At 48.3% G+C, this 21,707-nt stretch overlaps 1 protein-coding gene across 1 annotated transcript in view; it reads left to right on the top strand.

Moving 5' to 3' along the window:
• LOC115102277 (nephronophthisis 4) overlaps positions 1-21,707 on the top strand; it is a 219,305-nt gene that overhangs the window by 68,107 nt on the left and 129,491 nt on the right. Inside the window, exons 7-8 of the mRNA XM_029622064.2 lie at positions 2,518-2,708; positions 7,417-7,546. Coding sequence (XP_029477924.2) covers positions 2,518-2,708; positions 7,417-7,546 — 321 coding nt within the window. The remainder of the gene's footprint in view (positions 1-2,517; positions 2,709-7,416; positions 7,547-21,707) is intronic.

Genomic DNA, 21,707 nt, shown 5'->3' with positions numbered 1-21,707 from the left:
GCTTGTGTGGCCTACACGGTCACGGAGCTCTTCAGTAAGGCCATTCTACTGCCAATGCCTGTCTATGGACCCCCAATATCCATAGACTAACATTGACAGTAGAATGGCCTTACTGAAGAGCTCAGAGACTTTCAACGTGGCACCGTCATAGGATGCCACCTTTCCAACAAGTCAGTTTCTGCCCTCCTAGAACTGCCCTGGTCAACGGTAAGTGCTGTTATTGTGAAGTGGAAATGTCTAGGAGCAACAGCGGCTCAGCCACGAAGTGGTAGGCCACACAAGCTCACAGAATAGGACTGCCGAGTGCTGAAGTGTGTAGTGAGTGAAAATGGTCTGTCCTCGGTTGCAGTGGAAACGCGTTCTCTGGAGTGATGAATCACGCTTCACCATCTGGCAGTCCGACGGACTAATCTGGGTTTGGCGGATGCCAGGAGAACGCTACCTGCCCAAACTGTAAACTTTGGCGGAGGAGGAATAATGGTCTGGGGTTGTTTTTCATGGTTCAGGCTAGGCCCATTAGTTCCAGTGAAGTGAAATCTTAATGCTACAGCATACAATGACATTCTAGTAATTTTTGTGCTTCCAGCCAGACCTCACTAATGTTTTTGTGGCTGAATGGAAGCAAGTCCCCACAGCTATGTTCCAACATCTAGTGGAAAAAATTCCCAGAAGAGTGGAGGCTGTTATAGCAGCAACAGGGGGACCAACTCCTTATTAATACCCATGATTTTGGAATGAGATGTTCGACGAGCAGGTTTCCACATACTTTTGGTCATGTAGTGTATCTCACAACTTTCCAGGGTTTGTGCCTCGGGTCTCTTTACTGAGATGACCCTCGAAAGGCATTGACGGATCTAAATGGGAATGTTTCAGATGTTAAACACAATTTCCCCATTGAGTATAAACAAGCCCCGACTACTGTATCTTCCCCGGCCACTTGAGAGAGATGGACTGGAGAGATGTTTACTGTTGCTGCGAAGAGAGCAGGAGAGGGAGAGAGAGGGAGAGAGAGAGAGAGAGAGAGGGGGAGAGAGAGAGAGAGAGAGAGAGATGGACTGGAGAGATGTTTACTGTTGCTGCGAGAGAGAGATGTTTACTGTTGCTGCGAAGAGAGCAGGAGAGAGAGAGAGAGAGAGGGATAGAGAGGTGGGGAGAGAGAGAGAGAGAGAGATGGACTCGAGATGTTTACTGTTGCTGCAAAGAGAGCAGGAGAGAGAGAGAGAGGGATAGAGAGAGAGTAGGAGAGGTGGAGAGAGGGAGAGAGAGAGAGAGAGGGATCGAGAGGTGGAGAGAGGAAGATTGAGAGAATGATGAGGATACGTGGGCTGCACGCTCTGCAGCTGTATATAATACTGATGCTCAATTGATATGCTAATTGGATTGGGAAGGTGTGGGTGGATATGGAGACAGTTTAGGCAGAGAGAGAGAGAGAGAGGCAATGAGAAAGATAGAGGGAGGCAGAAGCTGGAGAGGCAGGCAGTAACACAGGAACATAAGTTAGGCCCAGAACCCAGGGTTAGAGAGTTTACAGTCAATCATCTCGCTCACTGCTCTCTCCGAGTTACTTAGCAGCTGCAAGTGCCGCGCTGCAGCACAAACTCCCAAAACAGCTGACAACCAATCCGCCCGTTGATTGACTTGTTTGTTAAACACATTGACTTCATTCGCATTTACATTTTTCATTTCATACGGTAGCTTGTAATGACAGTTTATCTGTGATTGATTGTCACGTTATTAGAGCGAGCGAAAAACAAAATGCAAAAAAAGAACCAATGGTTCCCCAGATGTTTGATTTGAAATAATTATTAGCTGATTAATTAGTTACAATTTGCGTAATCACAGCATTAGTATGAACCATTGCTATTATTATGATAATGTATACGCTGTAACAGGGCCGCAAGAAAGCAATTAAAAAATGTATGCTATTGTATGCCTTTGTGCACAGTGTAATCATCTTCTTTTCTGTTTGCCGTTTGCATTGTCACAGCTTTCTCCTCCTATTATATGCAAAGGGTCCACTCCTTTAAACATGTATGGGGCTCTCGTCTTTCCCCTTCTCCACTAAGAGACTGAGCAGCAGATGAAATGAGCAGACAGAGTCAAAGTACTTGCAGAGCAGAGCAATCAGTGAGACCTCAGAGTGTGAGACTTTGCGAGACGGGCTGAGAAGTCGGGCTGTGAGGGTGACGCCTCGTCATGTCTCATCACACGGGGACAGTGACAGTGTCCTGGGGTGGTACCAGGAGGAATGCTGTAGAGAGGGTTCTGTACACCTAAAAATACATTTGTACTGTCTGTGAGCACTGTTTTATAGCCTAGTTGTATCCAACTTTTATAGTTTAATGGCCTCAACTGTACAACCTGACAGATGTAAGTGTCATTTAAATCCCCATCTATGCTAGATCTTATTCATTATCTATACAACATGCAATTAGAGATTTTCTCACTCCAAGTGTGTGGATGAGGAGCTACCTTGGCTCAATACATCCTGATTGGATCTCTTCTTCTCTCCTGCAGAAACACTCGGGTCCGGAGAGCTCACCGGTGGTGGTCATCCAGGAGCGGAGGCTCCACGTGGGGGTCCACAACGGCTGGGGCTTCTTGGAGCGCCCCCAGGTGGTGGTGCTGGAGACAACCGAGGCCACCGATTGGAGCAAGGGACATACCAAAGGGGGCACGTCCCGACAGGGCACACTGACCAGAGACTGGTGAGTGGAGTGGAGCCTCACTGGGCTGGTAGCGGTAGGCTACATCCTTGAGTGCAGGGTTTGGTACATTAACCCCGTCAACTGGGTTTGATCATGCAAGGTCAGCAATAGGTTCCGTACCCTTTTCCACTCTGATCAGCACTAAAACACACATAATCAGCTTCCGACGGATGGCTTCAGCACGTCAAACCCTACAACAAGGGTTGTTACGACACCGTGGGTTTCTGTCACTTTCTGTTCATGTATTTGTAAGCGCATGGGTTTCCTGGGTCCTATTCACTTGGCATTATAAGGAAGAAAACAGACTGAAACAGGGAGGGACTACTAATTGAAATTGTCCTATAAGAAACACAGTATTTTTTGTCTTTCGTTGGAAAATGTTTTGCTACAGTGTGCACTAATCAGTATGACCCTGCTGCCATTGACATAGTGATAGTGGCCTCCTTGTGGTGCTGAACCCACAGTGTTGTGCTGGAGTCACATTCTGGATTGACATTAGATGAGAGGGGAAAAAACCAACATACACACTGTTTAGATCACTGATCACCAACCCTTGTGCAGGGCTTTGTTCCAGTCCAGCACCAACACACCGTATTCAACGATTCATCTCTTGACCAATGATCTATATACTGTATCGATAGACGGTAATAGACAAATTAATTACCAGTCAAGATTTAGATGCTCACATACTACTTTGTATGACTGTGTGCTTGTATAAGGCCACATACCAACATATTAGAAATGGCAAGACACAATATTCAAATCAGCTTTCATGAGTTGGTTCAGTTATTAGTTTAGAATTAGTGAACGCACATCGAACAAAACAAATTCCATTCTAATTTGATGATCATGTGATATTCAAAGTAGGTATTTGTGAGTGGTGTCATACAATTTACTCAACAAAAGGAAACTAAACATCAATTCATCTCATATCGCTTATAATAAAGCTGTTTGTCTGATGCCACCACATTTATAGCAACTATGTGGGCGTGTCAAGTATGCCCCCCCCATCAGATAAAGTGGCCTCCCTGTTTCTATCACCTCCTTGCCTATATCCCAAATGGCATCCTATTCCCTATATAGTGCACTACTCTTGACTAATTCGCATAGGGCTCTGTTGAAAAGTAGTGGACTACAGGGAATAAATAGGGTGCAATTTGGGCTGCACCCCATACATAATAAACCATAATAATCATAATGACACTACATTATCCGACGCTACCGCCGTTTGTGTTTTAGTTCCTTTTATAAAGAGGTAGGTAGAACTCTCTTGTTCCCTCCCTTGCTGGTCACACAGAATTTGAAAGCACTGTTATGAATAGCACAGCGTAGGCCGTAATTATTCTGGAGAATTATTTTTTTTTGACGTCGTTTCGCCGAGAAAGAAGCCAACGCTCACACACACACACAGGGCTGCTCGTGGGCCCAGTTCAAAGCAACGCCTGTTCCAGTCTCCTGGGGGGGTTCTGCCTCCGGAGAGTAGCGCAACTCGGCTGACCTTCACAACATTTCCTCACTTCGTCAATATGCTGGCAGTCAGGGCTGTATGCAAACTGTGAATGATGAAAATCTAAATAATATGAATGCGAGGATCACATGGGGCCAGTAACACATGGCGCGTGGAGTGGGCACCGCTCAACATCATTGTCATCCGCAGTGATTTTCCTTTTCTAAGAAGAAATGACGCCACTTCACTTTAATACAGTTGTTAGAACAATTGCAAGGAAGTAGTAGGCACAACGCTCAGTGGTACAGTCCATCGTTTCCTTTTGGTAGAGCCATTGTTTGACCTTCAGTCTGAACAATGATTACTTTAGTTATTTAACTTTCTTTTTTTATGATGATTCTAGCAGTGGTTGAAAGGAGACTTATCGATTTTAACAAACTACATCAAATATAAACTTTTCAATTGACAAGTGACTGTTGCAGCTATTTGTGTGCCACTACTCTCAGAATAGTTACAATACTGTTGTGTAGTGGATTCTTGGGTAATTTGGATACCTTTCTGTAGTTTGAGGTGCTGGACCGGAGTAAGACTGATTTTGTATTTAGTGTGTAAAATAGGGGTCTTCAACTTTTTTTTATTTTTATTTTTTGCTGCTGATCCAGGGACCCCCATTATATGTTAGCAAAAAATGTATTTTCACATCGTGGTATTATCATCAGGTGAATGATAATGGCAATAACAATTTTAAAAGTAATAGTTTTGGTAGATACTTTTTCATTATTTTGACCTCCCCACATTATAATTGGAAGAGGAAGTGTAAACTCTAGCATAGCCTATTAGCTAGAATGGTAATTCCAAGCACATTTTAGCTAATAGCAGCTGTCTAGCTGGTTAAACAAAGGTTATAGATGTGTTTTGGCAAAAATGTATTTCCAAGTCAAGAAAGCTTGCCAGCGGCACTTGCCACGACTGGTACTTGCTTTTGCTTATTCAACGTCTATGTCAGATACTCCAGTGAGCGTAATTAGCTCAGTATTAGGAGTTGAGAAATACAGTTGACATAATTCTAAATAATTCTACTATAGGTACACTACCAGTCAAAGGTTTGGACACCTACTCATTCAAGGGGTTTTCTTTATTATACTATTTTCTACATTGTAGAATAATAGTGAAGACATCCAAAAAGTGTTCAACAAATTTATTTTATATTTCAGATTATTCAAATAGCCACCCTTTTGCCTCGATGACAGCTTTGCACACTCTTGGCATTCTTTCAACCAGCTTCACCTGGAATGTTTTTCCAACAGTCTTGAAGGAGTTCCCATATATGCCGAGCACTTGTTGCCTGCTCTTCCTCCCGTCTACTCATCCTAAACCATCTCAATTTGGTTGAGGTCGGAGGATTGTGGAGGCCAGGTCATCTGATGCAGCACTCCATCACTCTCCTTCTTGTTCAAGTAGCCCTTACACAGCCTGGAGGTGTGTTGGGTCATTGTCCTGTTCAAAAACACATGATAAGCCCAAATCAGATAGGATGGTGTATTGCTGCAGAATGCTGTGGTAGCCATGCTGGTTGAGTGTGCCTTGAATTTTAAATAAATCACAGACAGTGTCACCAGCAAAGCACCTCCACACTATAACACCTCCTCCTCCATGCTTTACGGTGGGAAATACACATGAGGAGATCATCCGTTCACCAGCACCGCGTCTCACAAAGACACAGCGGTTGGAACCAAAAATCTCCAATTTGGACTCCAGACCAAAGGACAAATTTCCACTGGTCTAATGTCCATTGGTCATATTTCTTGGCCCAAGCAAGTCTCTTCTTTCTTTGCAGCAATTCGACCATGAAGGTCTGATCCACACAGTCTCCCCTGAACAGTTGATGTTGAGATGTGTCTGTAACTTGAACTCTGCGAAGAATTTATTTGGGTTGCAATTTCTGAGGCTGGTAACTCTAATGAACTTATTCTCTGAAGCAGAGGAACCTCTGCGTCTTCCTTTCCTGTGGCGGTCCACATGAGAGCCAGTTTCATCATAGCGCTTGATGGTTTTTGCGATTGCACTTGAAGAAACGTTCAGTTCTTGACATTTTCCGTGTTGACTGACCTTCATGTGTTAAAGTAATGATGGACTGTCATTTCTCTTTGCTTATTTGAGTTGTTCTTCTTAGCCCTATTTGGTAAAATACCATCTTCTGTAGCCCCCCCCAACGATTGGCTCAAACACATTAAGAAGGAAAGAAATTCCACAAATTAACTTTTTAGAAGGCACACCAGTTAATTTAAATGCATTTCATGAAGCTGGTTGAGAGGATGCCAAGCTGTCATCAAGGCAAATAGCTATTTGAATATATTTCGATTTGTTTAACACTTTATTTGGTTACTACATAATTCCATATGTGTTATTTCATAGTTTTGATGTCTTCACTGTTATTCTACAATGTAGAAAATAGTAAAAATAAAGTAAAACTCTGGAATGAGTAGGTGTGTCCAAACGTCTGACTGGTACTGTATGTCATGAATCGCAAATAAATTGAAAAAATCCTGATATGATTTTTGGGCCATATATCGCCCAGCCCAAGCGCCAAGTTCAAATGATTTGAACTTTCCAATGCTCCCTCCTGCCTCCTGCACATAGCCTAACCTTACAGACAGAGAACTGCCTTGCACTTTGTGTTTAATTTGATTTTGATTTGATGTGACACCCGTCTTAGTCATCTAACATCCACAGAACACAGATAAAGCTGTATAATAGACACACAAGAAGCTATTCTAAGAAAATGTATCAGTGTATATTGTGATTCACTCTTTGTCCATCTTGTCTTGGTTGATTCTTGTAGAAAATAGTAAAAATAAAGAAAAACCCTTGAATGAGTAAGTGTTCTAAATCTTGTTGTTGCGATATCAATTGTTGCTTGCGATATTCATAAAAACTTTCTAATAAAATCCAAATTCCATGTTTTTATTTTGTATATTTTTGTGAACCCCCTGCAGTACCTCTGTGGAGCCCCTAGAGGACCCCAGGTTGAACACCTGGTGTAGAGCGAATTATTATTATTATTATTATTATTTTATTTTTTTCTGTTAGCAAGACAAGCTGTCATGTACTGTATGGTGACTGCCACATGGATCACTTGTCCACTCGCAACCCTCTATCTCTTTTCTTTCTCTCTCTCTCTCTCCCGCCCCTCTCTTTCTTTCTCTCTCCCTCTTTCTTTTAATGTCTCCCTCTCTTTCTCCCTGTGTGCTATCTTTCCAGCAGCTCCAGTCCTAGTCAGAGCCTGGCTCTACGTAGCAGTCTGGAGCTCAAGCTGCCCAGTCACCAGGCTGTGGGGATCGCCCTCCAGCTTGAGTATGTCTTCTCCTCGTCGCTCATTGGTGACGGAAAGGTAAGAGGGTGGTGTGTGTGTGTTCCGGTTCCTCTGTCTGCTCTGTTAAGAAATCCCCCAGTCAGAGGAACAACAGGTCCAAGCACCTTGGACTGAACATCTTTCCCTGTTGGCGGCCCCACCTCCGCCCCCCCCACTGCCCCCTGTCCTGCCAGCCATCCTCTCCTGTCCTTGGAGCATGGATCCATCTCCCCTTGTCTCCTCCCAGAGGAAATTAAAGAGGCATCCTTGGCCAGACAACCTTAGTAAAAGAACAAACACAACACTGGCAGAGAAAAGGAGGGGGAAGAGAGGATAGGTTTCAAGGCAAGCAGCTGAGGAGAACAGAGCCAAGGTAGCCTCTCATCCTCGCTGCCTAGCTCATACACATGTACACACACACACGCATGGCCTGAGAGCATGGGAAAGATTATCCCCTCCCAATTGAAACAGGGAGGAACCAGGACAGGGGTAGGAATCCATTATCTACAAAAAGGCTAACTGGAAGAGAAAGAGTCTGTTGGAGAGACATCATCAACACAGAAAGAGAGAGAAAAATCAACAATCCAAGAATCAAAATGTCCCTAGGGAAGTAATTTACAATACGGGTGGTTTAGTTAGCTAGACGCAGACGGTATGGCAACACCAAATATTTGGCCAATTATGTGCGTTGGTGGGCTTTAGCCTTGATGCAGTGTGCTAGGGGTGGGCGCTCTTAGTGTCTGTGAATGTGGTGTCCCTTGCAAACTCCTGGGCTAATGAGCCACCAATTAAAACCGAAACAATAACAAGCATTCCACTCCATGTACACAGTATACTGTAGGCCTGCTTTCACTCATTCACTGTCTGTGTCCCAAATGGCATCATATTCTCTACATATAGTGCACATAGTGCAATAGTTTTGACCAGGGCACATAGGACTCTGGTCATAAGTAGTGCACTATATAGGGAATAGAGGGTAATTTAGGACGCAGCCACTTACTGACGCCCATCCTCACAATCTCACCACTCGAGAGCCAGTCAGAGTTTTACTGTTGATGTAAACAGGTGCTCTGTTGACTTGCCTGCTTGGATAATGCTTAATGGTTCAAAAACTGATTAAAAACAACTAACATTTGCCACACACACACACACACACACACACACAGAGAGATGCAAAGAGAGAGAGAGATGCAAAGAGAGAGAGAGATGCAAAGAGAGAGAGAGAGATGCAAAGAGAGAGAGAGAGATGCAAAGAGAGAGAGAGAGAGAGAGATGCAAAGAGAGAGAGAGAGAGAGAGATGCAAAGAGAGAGAGAGAGAGATGCAAAGAGAGAGAGAGAGAGATGCAAAGAGAGAGAGAGAGAGAGATGCAAAGAGAGAGAGAGAGATGCAAAGAGAGAGAGAGAGAGATGCAAAGAGAGAGAGAGAGAGAGAGAGATGCAAAGAAAGAGAGAGAGAGAGATGCAAATAGAGAGAGAGAGAGAGAGATGCAAAGAGAGAGAGAGAGATGCAAAGAGAGAGAGAGAGAGATGCAAAGAGTGCGAGAGAGAGAGATGCAAAGAGTGCGAGAGAGAGAGATGCAAAGAGTGCGAGAGAGAGATGCAAAGAGTGCGAGAGAGAGATGCAAAGAGTGCGAGAGAGAGATGCAAAGAGAGAGAGAGAGAGATGCAAAGAGAGAGAGAGAGAGAGATGCAAAGAGAGAGAGAGAGAGAGATGCAAAGAGAGAGAGAGAGAGAGATGCAAAGAGAGAGAGAGAGAGAGATGCAAAGAGAGAGAGAGAGAGAGATGCAAAGAGAGAGAGAGAGAGAGATGCAAAGAGAGAGAGAGAGAGAGATGCAAAGAGAGAGAGAGAGAGAGATGCAAAGAGAGAGAGAGAGAGAGATGCAAAGAGAGAGAGAGAGAGAGATGCAAAGAGAGAGAGAGAGAGAGAGATGCAAAGAGAGAGAGAGAGAGAGAGATGCAAAGAGAGAGAGAGAGATGCAAAGAGAGAGAGAGAGATGCAAAGAGAAAGAGAGAGAGAGATGCAAAGAGAGAGAGAGAGATGCAAAGAGAGAGAGATGCAAAGAGAGAGAGAGATGCAAAGAGAGAGAGATATGCAAAGAGTGCGAGAGAGAGATATGCAAAGAGTGCGAGAGAGCGATATGCAAAGAGTGCGAGAGAGAGATATGCAAAGAGTGCGAGAGAGAGATATGCAAAGAGTGCGAGAGAGAGATATGCAAAGAGTGCGAGAGAGAGATATGCAAAGAGTGCGAGAGAGAGATATGCAAAGAGTGCGAGAGAGAGATATGCAAAGAGTGCGAGAGAGATATGCAAAGAGTGCGAGAGAGAGATATGCAAAGAGTGCGAGAGAGAGATATGCAAAGAGTGCGAGAGAGAGATATGCGAAGAGTGCGAGAGAGAGATATGCGAAGAGTGCGAGTGCGAGAGATGCAAAGATGGCGAGAGAGAGAGATGCAAAGATGGCGAGAGAGAGAGAGATGCAAAGAGCGCGAGAGAGAGATGCAAAGATGGCGAGAGAGAGAGAGATGCAAAGAGCGCGAGAGAGAGATGCAAAGAGTGCGCGAGAGAGAGAGAGATGCAAAGAGTGCGCGAGAGAGAGAGAGATGCAAAGAGTGCGCGAGAGAGAGATGCAAAGAGTGCGCGAGAGAGAGAGAGATGCAAAGAGTGCGCGAGAGAGAGAGAGATGCAAAGAGTGCGCGAGAGAGAGAGATGCAAAGAGTGCGCGAGAGAGAGAGATGCAAAGATGGCGAGAGAGAGCGATGCAAAGAGTGCGAGAGAGAGCGATGCAAAGAGTGCGAGAGAGAGCGATGCAAAGAGTGCGAGAGATGCAAAGAGTGCGAGAGAGAGCGATGCAAAGAGTGCGAGAGATGCAAAGAGTGCGAGAGATGCAAAGAGTGCGAGAGATGCAAAGAGTGCGAGAGATGCAAAGAGTGCGAGAGAGAGAGAGAGAGAGAGAGATGCAAAGAGTGCGAGAGAGAGATGCAAAGAGTGCGAGAGAGAGATGCAAAGAGTGCGAGAGAGAGATGCAAAGAGTGCGAGAGAGAGAGATGCAAAGATGGCGAGAGAGAGAGATGCAAAGATGGCGAGAGAGAGAGAGATGCAAAGAGCGCGAGAGAGAGATGCAAAGAGTGCGCGAGAGAGAGAGAGATGCAAAGAGTGCGCGAGAGAGAGAGAGATGCAAAGAGTGCGCGAGAGAGAGATGCAAAGAGTGCGCGAGAGAGAGATGCAAAGAGTGCGCGAGAGAGAGAGAGATGCAAAGAGTGCGCGAGAGAGAGAGATGCAAAGAGTGCGCGAGAGAGAGAGATGCAAAGAGTGCGCGAGAGAGATGCAAAGAGTGCGAGAGAGAGAGAGAGATGCAAAGAGTGCGCGAGAGAGAGAGAGATGCAAAGAGTGCGCGAGAGAGAGAGAGATGCAAAGAGTGCGCGAGAGAGAGAGATGCAAAGAGTGCGCGAGAGAGAGAGAGATGCAAAGAGTGCGCGAGAGAGAGAGAGATGCAAAGAGTGCGCGAGAGAGAGAGATGCAAAGAGTGCGAGAGAGAGATGCAAAGAGTGCGAGAGAGATGCAAAGAGTGCGAGAGAGATGCAAAGAGTGCGAGAGAGAGATGCAAAGAGTGCGAGAGAGAGAGAGAGATGCAAAGAGTGCGAGAGAGAGAGAGAGATGCAAAGAGTGCGAGAGAGAGAGATGCAAAGAGTGCGCGAGAGAGAGAGATGCAAAGAGTGCGCGAGAGAGAGAGATGCAAAGAGCGCGAGAGAGAGAGATATGCAAAGAGCGCGAGAGAGAGATATGCAAAGAGCGCGAGAGAGAGAGATATGCAAAGAGCGCGAGAGAGAGATATGCAAAGAGCGCGAGAGAGAGATATGCAAAGAGCGAGAGAGAGATATGCAAAGAGCGCGAGAGAGAGAGATGCAAAGATGGCGAGAGAGAGCGATGCAAAGAGTGCGAGAGAGAGCGATGCAAAGAGTGCGAGAGAGAGCGATGCAAAGAGTGCGAGAGATGCAAAGAGTGCGAGAGATGCAAAGAGTGCGAGAGATGCAAAGAGTGCGAGAGATGCAAAGAGTGCGAGAGATGCAAAGAGTGCGAGAGAGAGAGATGCAAAGAGTGCGAGAGAGAGATGCAAAGAGTGCGAGAGAGATGCAAAGAGTGCGAGAGAGATGCAAAGAGTGCGAGAGAGAGATGCAAAGAGTGCGAGAGAGAGAGATGCAAAGAGTGCGAGAGAGAGAGAGAGATGCAAAGAGTGCGAGAGAGAGAGATGCAAAGAGTGCGAGAGAGAGAGATGCAAAGAGTGCGCGAGAGAGAGAGATGCAAAGAGCGCGAGAGAGAGAGATATGCAAAGAGCGCGAGAGAGAGATATGCAAAGAGCGCGAGAGAGAGAGATATGCAAAGAGCGCGAGAGAGAGATATGCAAAGAGCGCGAGAGAGAGATATGCAAAGAGCGCGAGAGAGAGATATGCAAAGAGCGCGAGAGAGAGAGATGCAAAGATGGCGAGAGAGAGCGATGCAAAGAGTGCGAGAGAGAGCGATGCAAAGAGTGCGAGAGAGAGCGATGCAAAGAGTGCGAGAGAGAGCGATGCAAAGAGTGCGAGAGATGCAAAGAGTGCGAGAGATGCAAAGAGTGCGAGAGATGCAAAGAGTGCGAGAGATGCAAAGAGTGCGAGAGATGCAAAGAGTGCGAGAGATGCAAAGAGTGCGAGAGATGCAAAGAGTGCGAGAGATGCAAAGAGTGCGAGAGATGCAAAGAGTGCGAGAGATGCAAAGAGTGCGAGAGAGAGAGATGCAAAGAGTGCGAGAGAGAGAGATGCAAAGAGTGCGAGAGAGAGAGATGCAAAGAGTGCGAGAGAGAGAGATGCAAAGAGTGCGAGAGAGAGAGATGCAAAGAGTGCGAGAGCGAGAGATGCAAAGAGCGCGAGAGAGAGAGAGATGCAAAGAGCGCGAGAGAGAGAGAGTTGCAAAGAGCGCGAGAGAGAGAGATGCAAAGAGCGCGAGAGAGAGAGATGCAAAGAGCGTGCGAGAGAGAGAGATGCAAAGAGCGCGAGAGAGAGAGATGCAAAGAGCGCGAGAGAGAGAGAGATGCAAAGATGGCGCGAGAGAGAGATGCAAAGATGGCGCGAGAGAGAGATGCAAAGATGGCGCGAGAGAGAGATGCAAAGAGTGCGCGAGAGAGAGATGCAAAGAGTGCGAGAGAGAGATGCAAAGAGTGCGCGAGAGAGAGAGATGCAAAGAGTGCGCGAGAGAGAGAGAGATGCAAAGAGTGCGCGAGAGAGAGAGAGATGCAAAGAGTGCGCGAGAGAGAGAGATGCAAAGAGTGCGAGAGAGAGAGAGAGATGCAAAGAGTGCGCGAGAGAGAGAGAGAGATGCAAAGAGTGCGCGAGAGAGAGAGATGCAAAGAGTGGGAGAGAGAGAGAGATGCAAAGAGTGGGAGAGAGAGAGAGATGCAAAGAGTGGGAGAGAGAGAGAGATGCAAAGAGTGCGAGAGAGAGATGCAAAGAGTGCGAGAGAGAGAGATGCAAAGAGTGCGAGAGAGAGAGAGATGCAAAGAGTGCGAGCGAGAGAGAGATGCAAAGAGTGCGAGCGAGAGAGAGATGCAAAGAGTGGGAGAGAGAGAGAGATGCAAAGAGTGGGAGAGAGAGAGAGATGCAAAGAGTGGGAGAGAGAGAGAGATGCAAAGAGTGGGAGAGAGAGAGAGATGCAAAGAGTGGGAGAGAGAGAGAGATGCAAAGAGTGGGAGAGAGAGAGAGATGCAAAGAGTGGGAGAGAGAGAGAGAGATGCAAAGAGTGCGAGCGAGAGAGAGAGATGCAAAGAGTGCGAGCGAGAGAGAGATGGAAAGAGTGCGAGCGAGAGAGAGATGCAAAGAGTGCGAGCGAGAGAGAGATGCAAAGAGTGCGAGCGAGAGAGAGATGCAAAGAGTGCGAGCGAGAGAGAGATGCAAAGAGTGCGAGCGAGAGAGAGATGCAAAGAGTGCGAGCGAGAGAGAGATGCAAAGAGTGCGAGCGAGAGAGAGATGCAGAGAGAGAGATGCAAAGAGTGGGGAGAGAGAGAGATGCAAAGAGTGGGAGAGAGAGAGATGCAAAGAGTGGGGAGAGAGAGAGATGCAAAGAGTGGGAGAGAGAGAGATGCAAAGAGTGGGGAGAGAGAGAGATGCAAAGAGTGGGAGAGAGAGAGATGCAAAGAGTGGGAGAGAGAGAGAGATGCAAAGAGGGAGAGAGAGAGAGATGCAAAGAGTGGGGAGAGAGAGAGATGCAAAGAGTGCGAGAGAGAGAGAGATGCAAAGAGTGAGAGAGAGAGAGATGCAAAGATGGCGAGAGAGAGAGAGATGCAAAGATGGCGAGAGAGAGATATGCAAAGAGCGCGAGAGAGAGAGATGCAAAGAGCGCGAGAGAGAGAGAGAGATGCAAAGAGTGCGAGAGAGAGAGATGCAAAGAGTGCGCGAGAGAGAGAGATGCAAAGAGAGAGAGAGAGATGCAAAGAGCGAGAGAGAGAGATATGCAAAGAGCGCGAGAGAGAGATATGCAAAGAGCGCGAGAGAGAGAGATATGCAAAGAGCGCGAGAGAGAGAGATATGCAAAGAGCGCGAGAGAGAGATATGCAAAGAGCGAGAGAGAGATATGCAAAGAGCGAGAGAGAGAGATGCAAAGATGGCGAGAGAGAGCGATGCAAAAGTGCGAGAGAGAGTGCAAAGAGTGCGAGAGAGAGATGCAAAGAGTGGGAGAGAGAGAGATGCAAAGAGTGCGAGAGATGCAAAGAGTGCGAGAGAGAGAGATGCAAAGAGTGCGAGAGATGCAAAGAGTGCGAGAGATGCAAAGAGAGAGATGCAAAGAGTGCGAGAGATGCAAAGAGTGCGAGAGATGCAAAGAGTGCGAGAGAGAGAGATGCAAAGAGTGGGAGAGAGAGAGATGCAAAGAGTGCGAGAGAGAGAGATGCAAAGAGTGCGAGAGAGAGAGATGCAAAGAGTGCGAGAGAGAGAGATGCAAAGAGCGCGAGAGCGAGAGATGCAAAGAGCGCGAGAGAGAGAGAGATGCAAAAGAGCGAGAGAGAGAGAGTTGCAAAGAGCGAGAGAGAGAGAGAGATGCGAGAGAAGAGAGCAAAGAGCGAGAGAGAGAGATGCAAAGAGCGCGAGAGAGAGATGCAAAGAGCGCGAGAGAGAGAGAGATGCAAAGATGGCGCGAGAGAGAGAGATGCAAAGATGCAAAGATGGCGCGAGAGAGATGCAAAGAGTGCGCGAGAGAGAGATGCAAAGAGTGCGGAGAGAGAGATGCAAAGAGTGGCGAGAGAGAGATGCAAAGAGTGCGAGAGAGAGATGCAGAGAGAGAGAGATGCAAAGAGTGGAGAGAGAGAGAGATGCAAAGAGGGAGAGAGAGAGAGATGCAAAGAGGGAGAGAGAGAGAGATGCAAAGAGTGGGAGAGAGAGAGAGATGCAAAGAGTGGGAGAGAGAGAGAGATGCAAAGAGTGGGAGAGAGAGAGAGATGCAAAGAGTGGGAGAGAGAGAGAGATGCAAAGAGTGGGAGAGAGAGAGAGATGCAAAGAGTGGGAGAGAGAGAGAGATGCAAAGAGTGCGAGAGAGAGAGAGATGCAAAGAGTGAGAGAGAGAGAGATGCAAAGATGGCGAGAGAGAGAGAGATGCAAAGATGGCGAGAGAGAGATATGCAAAGAGCGCGAGAGAGAGAGATGCAAAGAGCGCGAGAGAGAGAGAGAGATGCAAAGAGTGCGAGAGAGAGAGATGCAAAGAGTGCGCGAGAGAGAGAGATGCAAAGAGTGCGCGAGAGAGAGAGATGCAAAGAGCGCGAGAGAGAGAGATATGCAAAGAGCGCGAGAGAGAGATATGCAAAGAGCGCGAGAGAGAGAGATATGCAAAGAGCGCGAGAGAGAGATATGCAAAGAGCGCGAGAGAGAGATATGCAAAGAGCGCGAGAGAGAGATATGCAAAGAGCGCGAGAGAGAGAGATGCAAAGATGGCGAGAGAGAGCGATGCAAAGAGTGCGAGAGAGAGCGATGCAAAGAGTGCGAGAGAGAGCGATGCAAAGAGTGCGAGAGAGAGCGATGCAAAGAGTGCGAGAGATGCAAAGAGTGCGAGAGATGCAAAGAGTGCGAGAGATGCAAAGAGTGCGAGAGATGCAAAGAGTGCGAGAGATGCAAAGAGTGCGAGAGATGCAAAGAGTGCGAGAGATGCAAAGAGTGCGAGAGATGCAAAGAGTGCGAGAGAGAGAGATGCAAAGAGTGCGAGAGAGAGAGATGCAAAGAGTGCGAGAGAGAGAGATGCAAAGAGTGCGAGAGAGAGAGATGCAAAGAGTGCGAGAGAGAGAGATGCAAAGAGCGCGAGAGCGAGAGATGCAAAGAGCGCGAGAGAGAGAGAGATGCAAAGAGCGCGAGAGAGAGAGAGTTGCAAAGAGCGCGAGAGAGAGAGAGATGCAAAGAGCGCGAGAGAGAGAGATGCAAAGAGCGTGCGAGAGAGAGAGATGCAAAGAGCGCGAGAGAGAGAGATGCAAAGAGCGCGAGAGAGAGAGAGATGCAAAGATGGCGCGAGAGAGAGATGCAAAGATGGCGCGAGAGAGAGATGCAAAGATGGCGCGAGAGAGAGATGCAAAGAGTGCGCGAGAGAGAGATGCAAAGAGTGCGCGAGAGAGAGATGCAAAGAGTGCGCGAGAGAGAGAGAGATGCAAAGAGTGCGCGAGAGAGAGAGAGATGCAAAGAGTGCGCGAGAGAGAGAGAGATGCAAAGAGTGCGCGAGAGAGAGAGATGCAAAGAGTGCGCGAGAGAGAGAGAGATGCAAAGAGTGCGCGAGAGAGAGAGAGAGATGCAAAGAGTGCGCGAGAGAGAGAGATGCAAAGAGTGGGAGAGAGAGAGAGATGCAAAGAGTGGGAGAGAGAGAGAGATGCAAAGAGTGGGAGAGAGAGAGAGATGCAAAGAGTGGGAGAGAGAGAGAGATGCAAAGAGTGCGAGAGAGAGATGCAAAGAGTGCGAGAGAGAGAGATGCAAAGAGTGCGAGAGAGAGAGAGATGCAAAGAGTGCGAGCGAGAGAGAGATGCAAAGAGTGCGAGCGAGAGAGAGATGCAAAGAGTGGGAGAGAGAGAGAGATGCAAAGAGTGGGAGAGAGAGAGAGATGCAAAGAGTGCGAGAGCGAGAGATGCAAAGAGCGCGAGAGAGAGAGAGATGCAAAGAGCGCGAGAGAGAGAGATGCAAAGAGCGCGAGAGAGAGATATGCAAAGAGCGCGAGAGAGAGAGATGCAAAGAGCGCGAGAGAGAGAGATGCAAAGATGGCGAGAGAGAGCGATGCAAAGAGTGCGAGAGAGAGCGATGCAAAGAGTGCGAGAGATGCAAAGAGTGCGAGAGATGCAAAGAGTGCGAGAGATGCAAAGAGTGCGAGAGATGCAAAGAGTGCGAGAGATGCAAAGAGTGCGAGAGAGAGAGATGCAAAGAGTGCGAGAGAGAGAGATGCAAAGAGTGCGAGAGAGAGAGATGCAAAGAGTGCGAGAGCGAGAGATGCAAAGAGTGCGAGAGCGAGAGATGCAAAGAGCGCGAGAGAGAGAGAGATGCAAAGAGCGCGAGAGAGAGAGAGATGCAAAGAGCGCGAGAGAGAGAGATGCAAAGAGCGCGCGAGAGAGAGATGCAAAGAGCGCGAGAGCGAGAGATGCAAAGAGCGAGAGAGAGAGATGCAAAGAGCGCGAGAGAGAGAGAGATGCAAAGAGCGCGAGAGAGAGAGATGCAAAGATGGCGCGAGAGAGCGATGCAAAGATGGCGCGAGAGAGAGATGCAAAGATGGCGCGAGAGAGAGATGCAAAGAGTGCGCGAGAGAGAGATGCAAAGAGTGCGCGAGAGAGAGATGCAAAGAGTGCGCGAGAGAGAGAGAGATGCAAAGAGTGCGCGAGAGAGAGAGAGATGCAAAGAGTGCGAGAGAGAGAGAGATGCAAAGAGTGGGAGAGAGAGAGAGATGCAAAGAGTGGGAGAGAGAGAGAGATGCAAAGAGTGGGAGAGAGAGAGAGAGATGCAAAGAGTGCGAGCGAGAGAGAGAGATGCAAAGAGTGCGAGCGAGAGAGAGATGGAAAGAGTGCGAGCGAGAGAGAGATGCAAAGAGTGCGAGCGAGAGAGAGATGCAAAGAGTGCGAGCGAGAGAGAGATGCAAAGAGTGCGAGCGAGAGAGAGATGCAAAGAGTGCGAGCGAGAGAGAGATGCAAAGAGTGCGAGCGAGAGAGAGATGCAAAGAGTGCGAGCGAGAGAGAGATGCAGAGAGAGAGAGATGCAAAGAGTGGGAGAGAGAGAGAGATGCAAAGAGTGGGAGAGAGAGAGAGATGCAAAGAGTGGGAGAGAGAGAGAGATGCAAAGAGTGGGAGAGAGAGAGAGATGCAGAGTGGGAGAGAGAGAGAGATGCAAAGAGTGGGAGAGAGAGAGAGATGCAAAGAGTGGGAGAGAGAGAGAGATGCAAAGAGTGCGAGAGAGAGAGATGCAAAGAGTGAGAGAGAGAGAGATGCAAAGATGGCGAGAGAGAGAGAGATGCAAAGATGGCGAGAGAGAGATATGCAAAGAGCGCGAGAGAGAGATATGCAAAGAGCGCGAGAGAGAGATATGCAAAGAGCGCGATAGAGAGATATGCAAAGAGCGCGAGAGAGAGATATGCAAAGAGCGCGAGAGAGAGATATGCAAAGAGCGCGAGAGAGAGAGATGCAAAGAGCGCGAGAGAGAGAGATGCAAAGATGGCGAGAGAGAGCGATGCAAAGAGTGCGAGAGAGAGCGATGCAAAGAGTGCGAGAGATGCAAAGAGTGCGAGAGATGCAAAGAGTGCGAGAGATGCAAAGAGTGCGAGAGATGCAAAGAGTGCGAGAGATGCAAAGAGTGCGAGAGAGAGAGATGCAAAGAGTGCGAGAGAGAGAGATGCAAAGAGTGCGAGAGAGAGAGATGCAAAGAGTGCGAGAGCGAGAGATGCAAAGAGTGCGAGAGCGAGAGATGCAAAGAGCGCGAGAGAGAGAGAGATGCAAAGAGCGCGAGAGAGAGAGAGATGCAAAGAGCGCGAGAGAGAGAGATGCAAAGAGCGCGCGCGAGAGAGAGATGCAAAGAGCGCGAGAGCGAGAGATGCAAAGAGCGCGAGAGAGAGAGATGCAAAGAGCGCGAGAGAGAGAGAGATGCAAAGAGCGCGAGAGAGAGAGATGCAAAGATGGCGCGAGAGAGAGATGCAAAGATGGCGCGAGAGAGAGATGCAAAGATGGCGCGAGAGAGAGATGCAAAGAGTGCGCGAGAGAGAGATGCAAAGAGTGCGCGAGAGAGAGATGCAAAGAGTGCGCGAGAGAGAGATGCAAAGAGTGCGCGAGAGAGAGAGAGATGCAAAGAGTGCGCGAGAGAGAGAGAGATGCAAAGAGTGCGCGAGAGAGAGAGAGATGCAAAGAGTGCGCGAGAGAGAGAGAGATGCAAAGAGTGCGCGAGAGAGAGAGAGATGCAAAGAGTGCGCGAGAGAGAGAGAGATGCAAAGAGTGCGCGAGAGAGAGAGATGCAAAGAGTGCGCGAGAGAGAGAGAGATGCAAAGAGTGCGCGAGAGAGAGAGAGATGCAAAGAGTGCGCGAGAGAGAGAGAGATGCAAAGAGTGCGCGAGAGAGAGAGAGAGATGCAAAGAGTGCGCGAGAGAGAGAGAGATGCAAAGAGTGCGCGAGAGAGAGAGATGCAAAGAGTGCGCGAGAGAGAGAGATGCAAAGAGTGCGCGAGAGAGAGAGATGCAAAGAGTGAGAGAGAGAGATGCAAAGAGTGGGAGAGAGAGAGAGATGCAAAGAGTGGGAGAGAGAGAGAGATGCAAAGAGTGGGAGAGAGAGAGAGATGCAAAGAGTGGGAGAGAGAGAGAGATGCAAAGAGTGGGAGAGAGAGAGAGATGCAAAGAGTGGGAGAGAGAGAGAGAGATGCAAAGAGTGCGAGAGAGAGAGATGCAAAGAGTGCGAGAGAGAGAGAGATGCAAAGAGTGCGAGCGAGAGAGAGATGCAAAGAGTGCGAGCGAGAGAGAGATGCAAAGAGTGCGAGCGAGAGAGAGATGCAAAGAGTGGGAGAGAGAGAGAGATGCAAAGAGTAGGAGAGAGAGAGAGATGCAAAGAGTGGGAGAGAGAGAGAGATGCAAAGAGTGGGAGAGAGAGAGAGATGCAAAGAGTGGGAGAGAGAGAGAGATGCAAAGAGTGGGAGAGAGAGAGAGATGCAAAGAGTGCGAGCGAGAGAGAGAGATGCAAAGAGTGCGAGCGAGAGAGAGATGGAAAGAGTGCGAGCGAGAGAGAGATGCAAAGAGTGCGAGCGAGAGAGAGATGCAAAGAGTGCGAGCGAGAGAGATGCAAAGAGTGCGAGCGAGAGAGAGATGCAAAGAGTGCGAGCGAGAGAGAGATGCAAAGAGTGCGAGCGAGAGAGAGATGCAAAGAGTGCGAGCGAGAGAGAGATGCAAAGAGTGCGAGCGAGAGAGAGATGCAAAGAGTGCGAGCGAGAGAGAGATGCAAAGAGTGCGAGCGAGAGAGAGATGCAAAGAGTGCGAGAGAGAGATGCAAAGAGTGCGAGCGAGAGAGAGATGCAAAGAGTGCGAGCGAGAGAGAGATGCAAAGAGTGCGAGCGAGAGAGAGATGCAAAGAGTGCGAGCGAGAGAGAGATGCAAAGAGTGCGAGAGAGAGAGAGATGCAAAGAGTGCGAGAGAGAGAGAGATGCAGAGAGAGAGAGATGCAAAGAGTGGGAGAGAGAGAGAGATGCAAAGAGTGGGAGAGAGAGAGAGATGCAAAGAGTGGGAGAGAGAGAGAGATGCAAAGAGTGCGAGAGAGAGAGAGATGCAAAGAGTGAGAGAGAGAGAGATGCAAAGATGGCGAGAGAGAGAGAGATGCAAAGATGGCGAGAGAGAGATATGCAAAGAGCGCGAGAGAGAGATATGCAAAGAGCGCGAGAGAGAGATATGCAAAGAGCGCGAGAGAGAGATATGCAAAGAGCGCGAGAGAGAGATATGCAAAGAGCGCGAGAGAGAGATATGCAAAGAGCGCGAGAGAGAGAGATGCAAAGATGGCGAGAGAGAGCGATGCAAAGAGTGCGAGAGAGAGCGATGCAAAGAGTGCGAGAGATGCAAAGAGTGCGAGAGATGCAAAGAGTGCGAGAGATGCAAAGAGTGCGAGAGATGCAAAGAGCGCGAGAGCGAGAGATGCAAAGAGCGCGAGAGAGAGAGATGCAAAGAGCGCGAGAGAGAGAGATGCAAAGAGCGCGAGAGAGAGAGATGCAAAGATGGCGCGAGAGAGAGATGCAAAGATGGCGCGAGAGAGAGATGCAAAGATGGCGCGAGAGAGAGATGCAAAGAGTGCGCGAGAGAGAGATGCAAAGAGTGCGCGAGAGAGAGATGCAAAGAGTGCGCGAGAGAGAGATGCAAAGAGTGCGCGAGAGAGAGAGAGATGCAAAGAGTGCGGGAGAGAGAGAGAGATGCAAAGAGTGCGCGAGAGAGAGAGAGATGCAAAGAGTGCGCGAGAGAGAGAGAGATGCAAAGAGTGCGCGAGAGAGAGAGATGCAAAGAGTGCGCGAGAGAGAGAGATGCAAAGAGTGGGAGAGAGAGAGAGATGCAAAGAGTGGGAGAGAGAGAGAGATGCAAAGAGTGGGAGAGAGAGAGAGATGCAAAGAGTGGGAGAGAGAGAGAGATGCAAAGAGTGGGAGAGAGAGAGAGATGCAAAGAGTGCGAGAGAGAGATGCAAAGAGTGCGAGAGAGAGAGATGCAAAGAGTGCGAGAGAGAGAGAGATGCAAAGAGTGCGAGCGAGAGAGAGATGCAAAGAGTGCGAGCGAGAGAGAGATGCAAAGAGTGGGAGAGAGAGAGAGATGCAAAGAGTGGGAGAGAGAGAGAGATGCAAAGAGTGGGAGAGAGAGAGAGATGCAAAGAGTGGGAGAGAGAGAGAGATGCAAAGAGTGGGAGAGAGAGAGAGAGATGCAAAGAGTGCGAGCGAGAGAGAGAGAGATGCAAAGAGTGCGAGCGAGAGAGAGATGCAAAGAGTGGGAGAGAGAGAGAGAGATGCAAAGAGTGCGAGCGAGAGAGAGATGCAAAGAGTGCGAGCGAGAGAGAGATGCAAAGAGTGCGAGCGAGAGAGAGATGCAAAGAGTGCGAGCGAGAGAGAGATGCAAAGAGTGCGAGCGAGAGAGATGCAAAGAGTGCGCGAGAGAGATGCAAAGAGTGCGAGAGAGAGATGCAAAGAGTGCGAGCGAGAGAGAGATGCAAAGAGTGCGAGCGAGAGAGA

The sequence above is a fragment of the Oncorhynchus nerka genome, linkage group LG20, assembly GCF_034236695.1.
Source record: "Oncorhynchus nerka isolate Pitt River linkage group LG20, Oner_Uvic_2.0, whole genome shotgun sequence".
Lineage (NCBI taxonomy): Eukaryota > Metazoa > Chordata > Actinopteri > Salmoniformes > Salmonidae > Oncorhynchus > Oncorhynchus nerka.
Note: the sequence above shows the minus strand (reverse complement) of the source record. Positions and strands in the feature narration are given on the sequence as shown.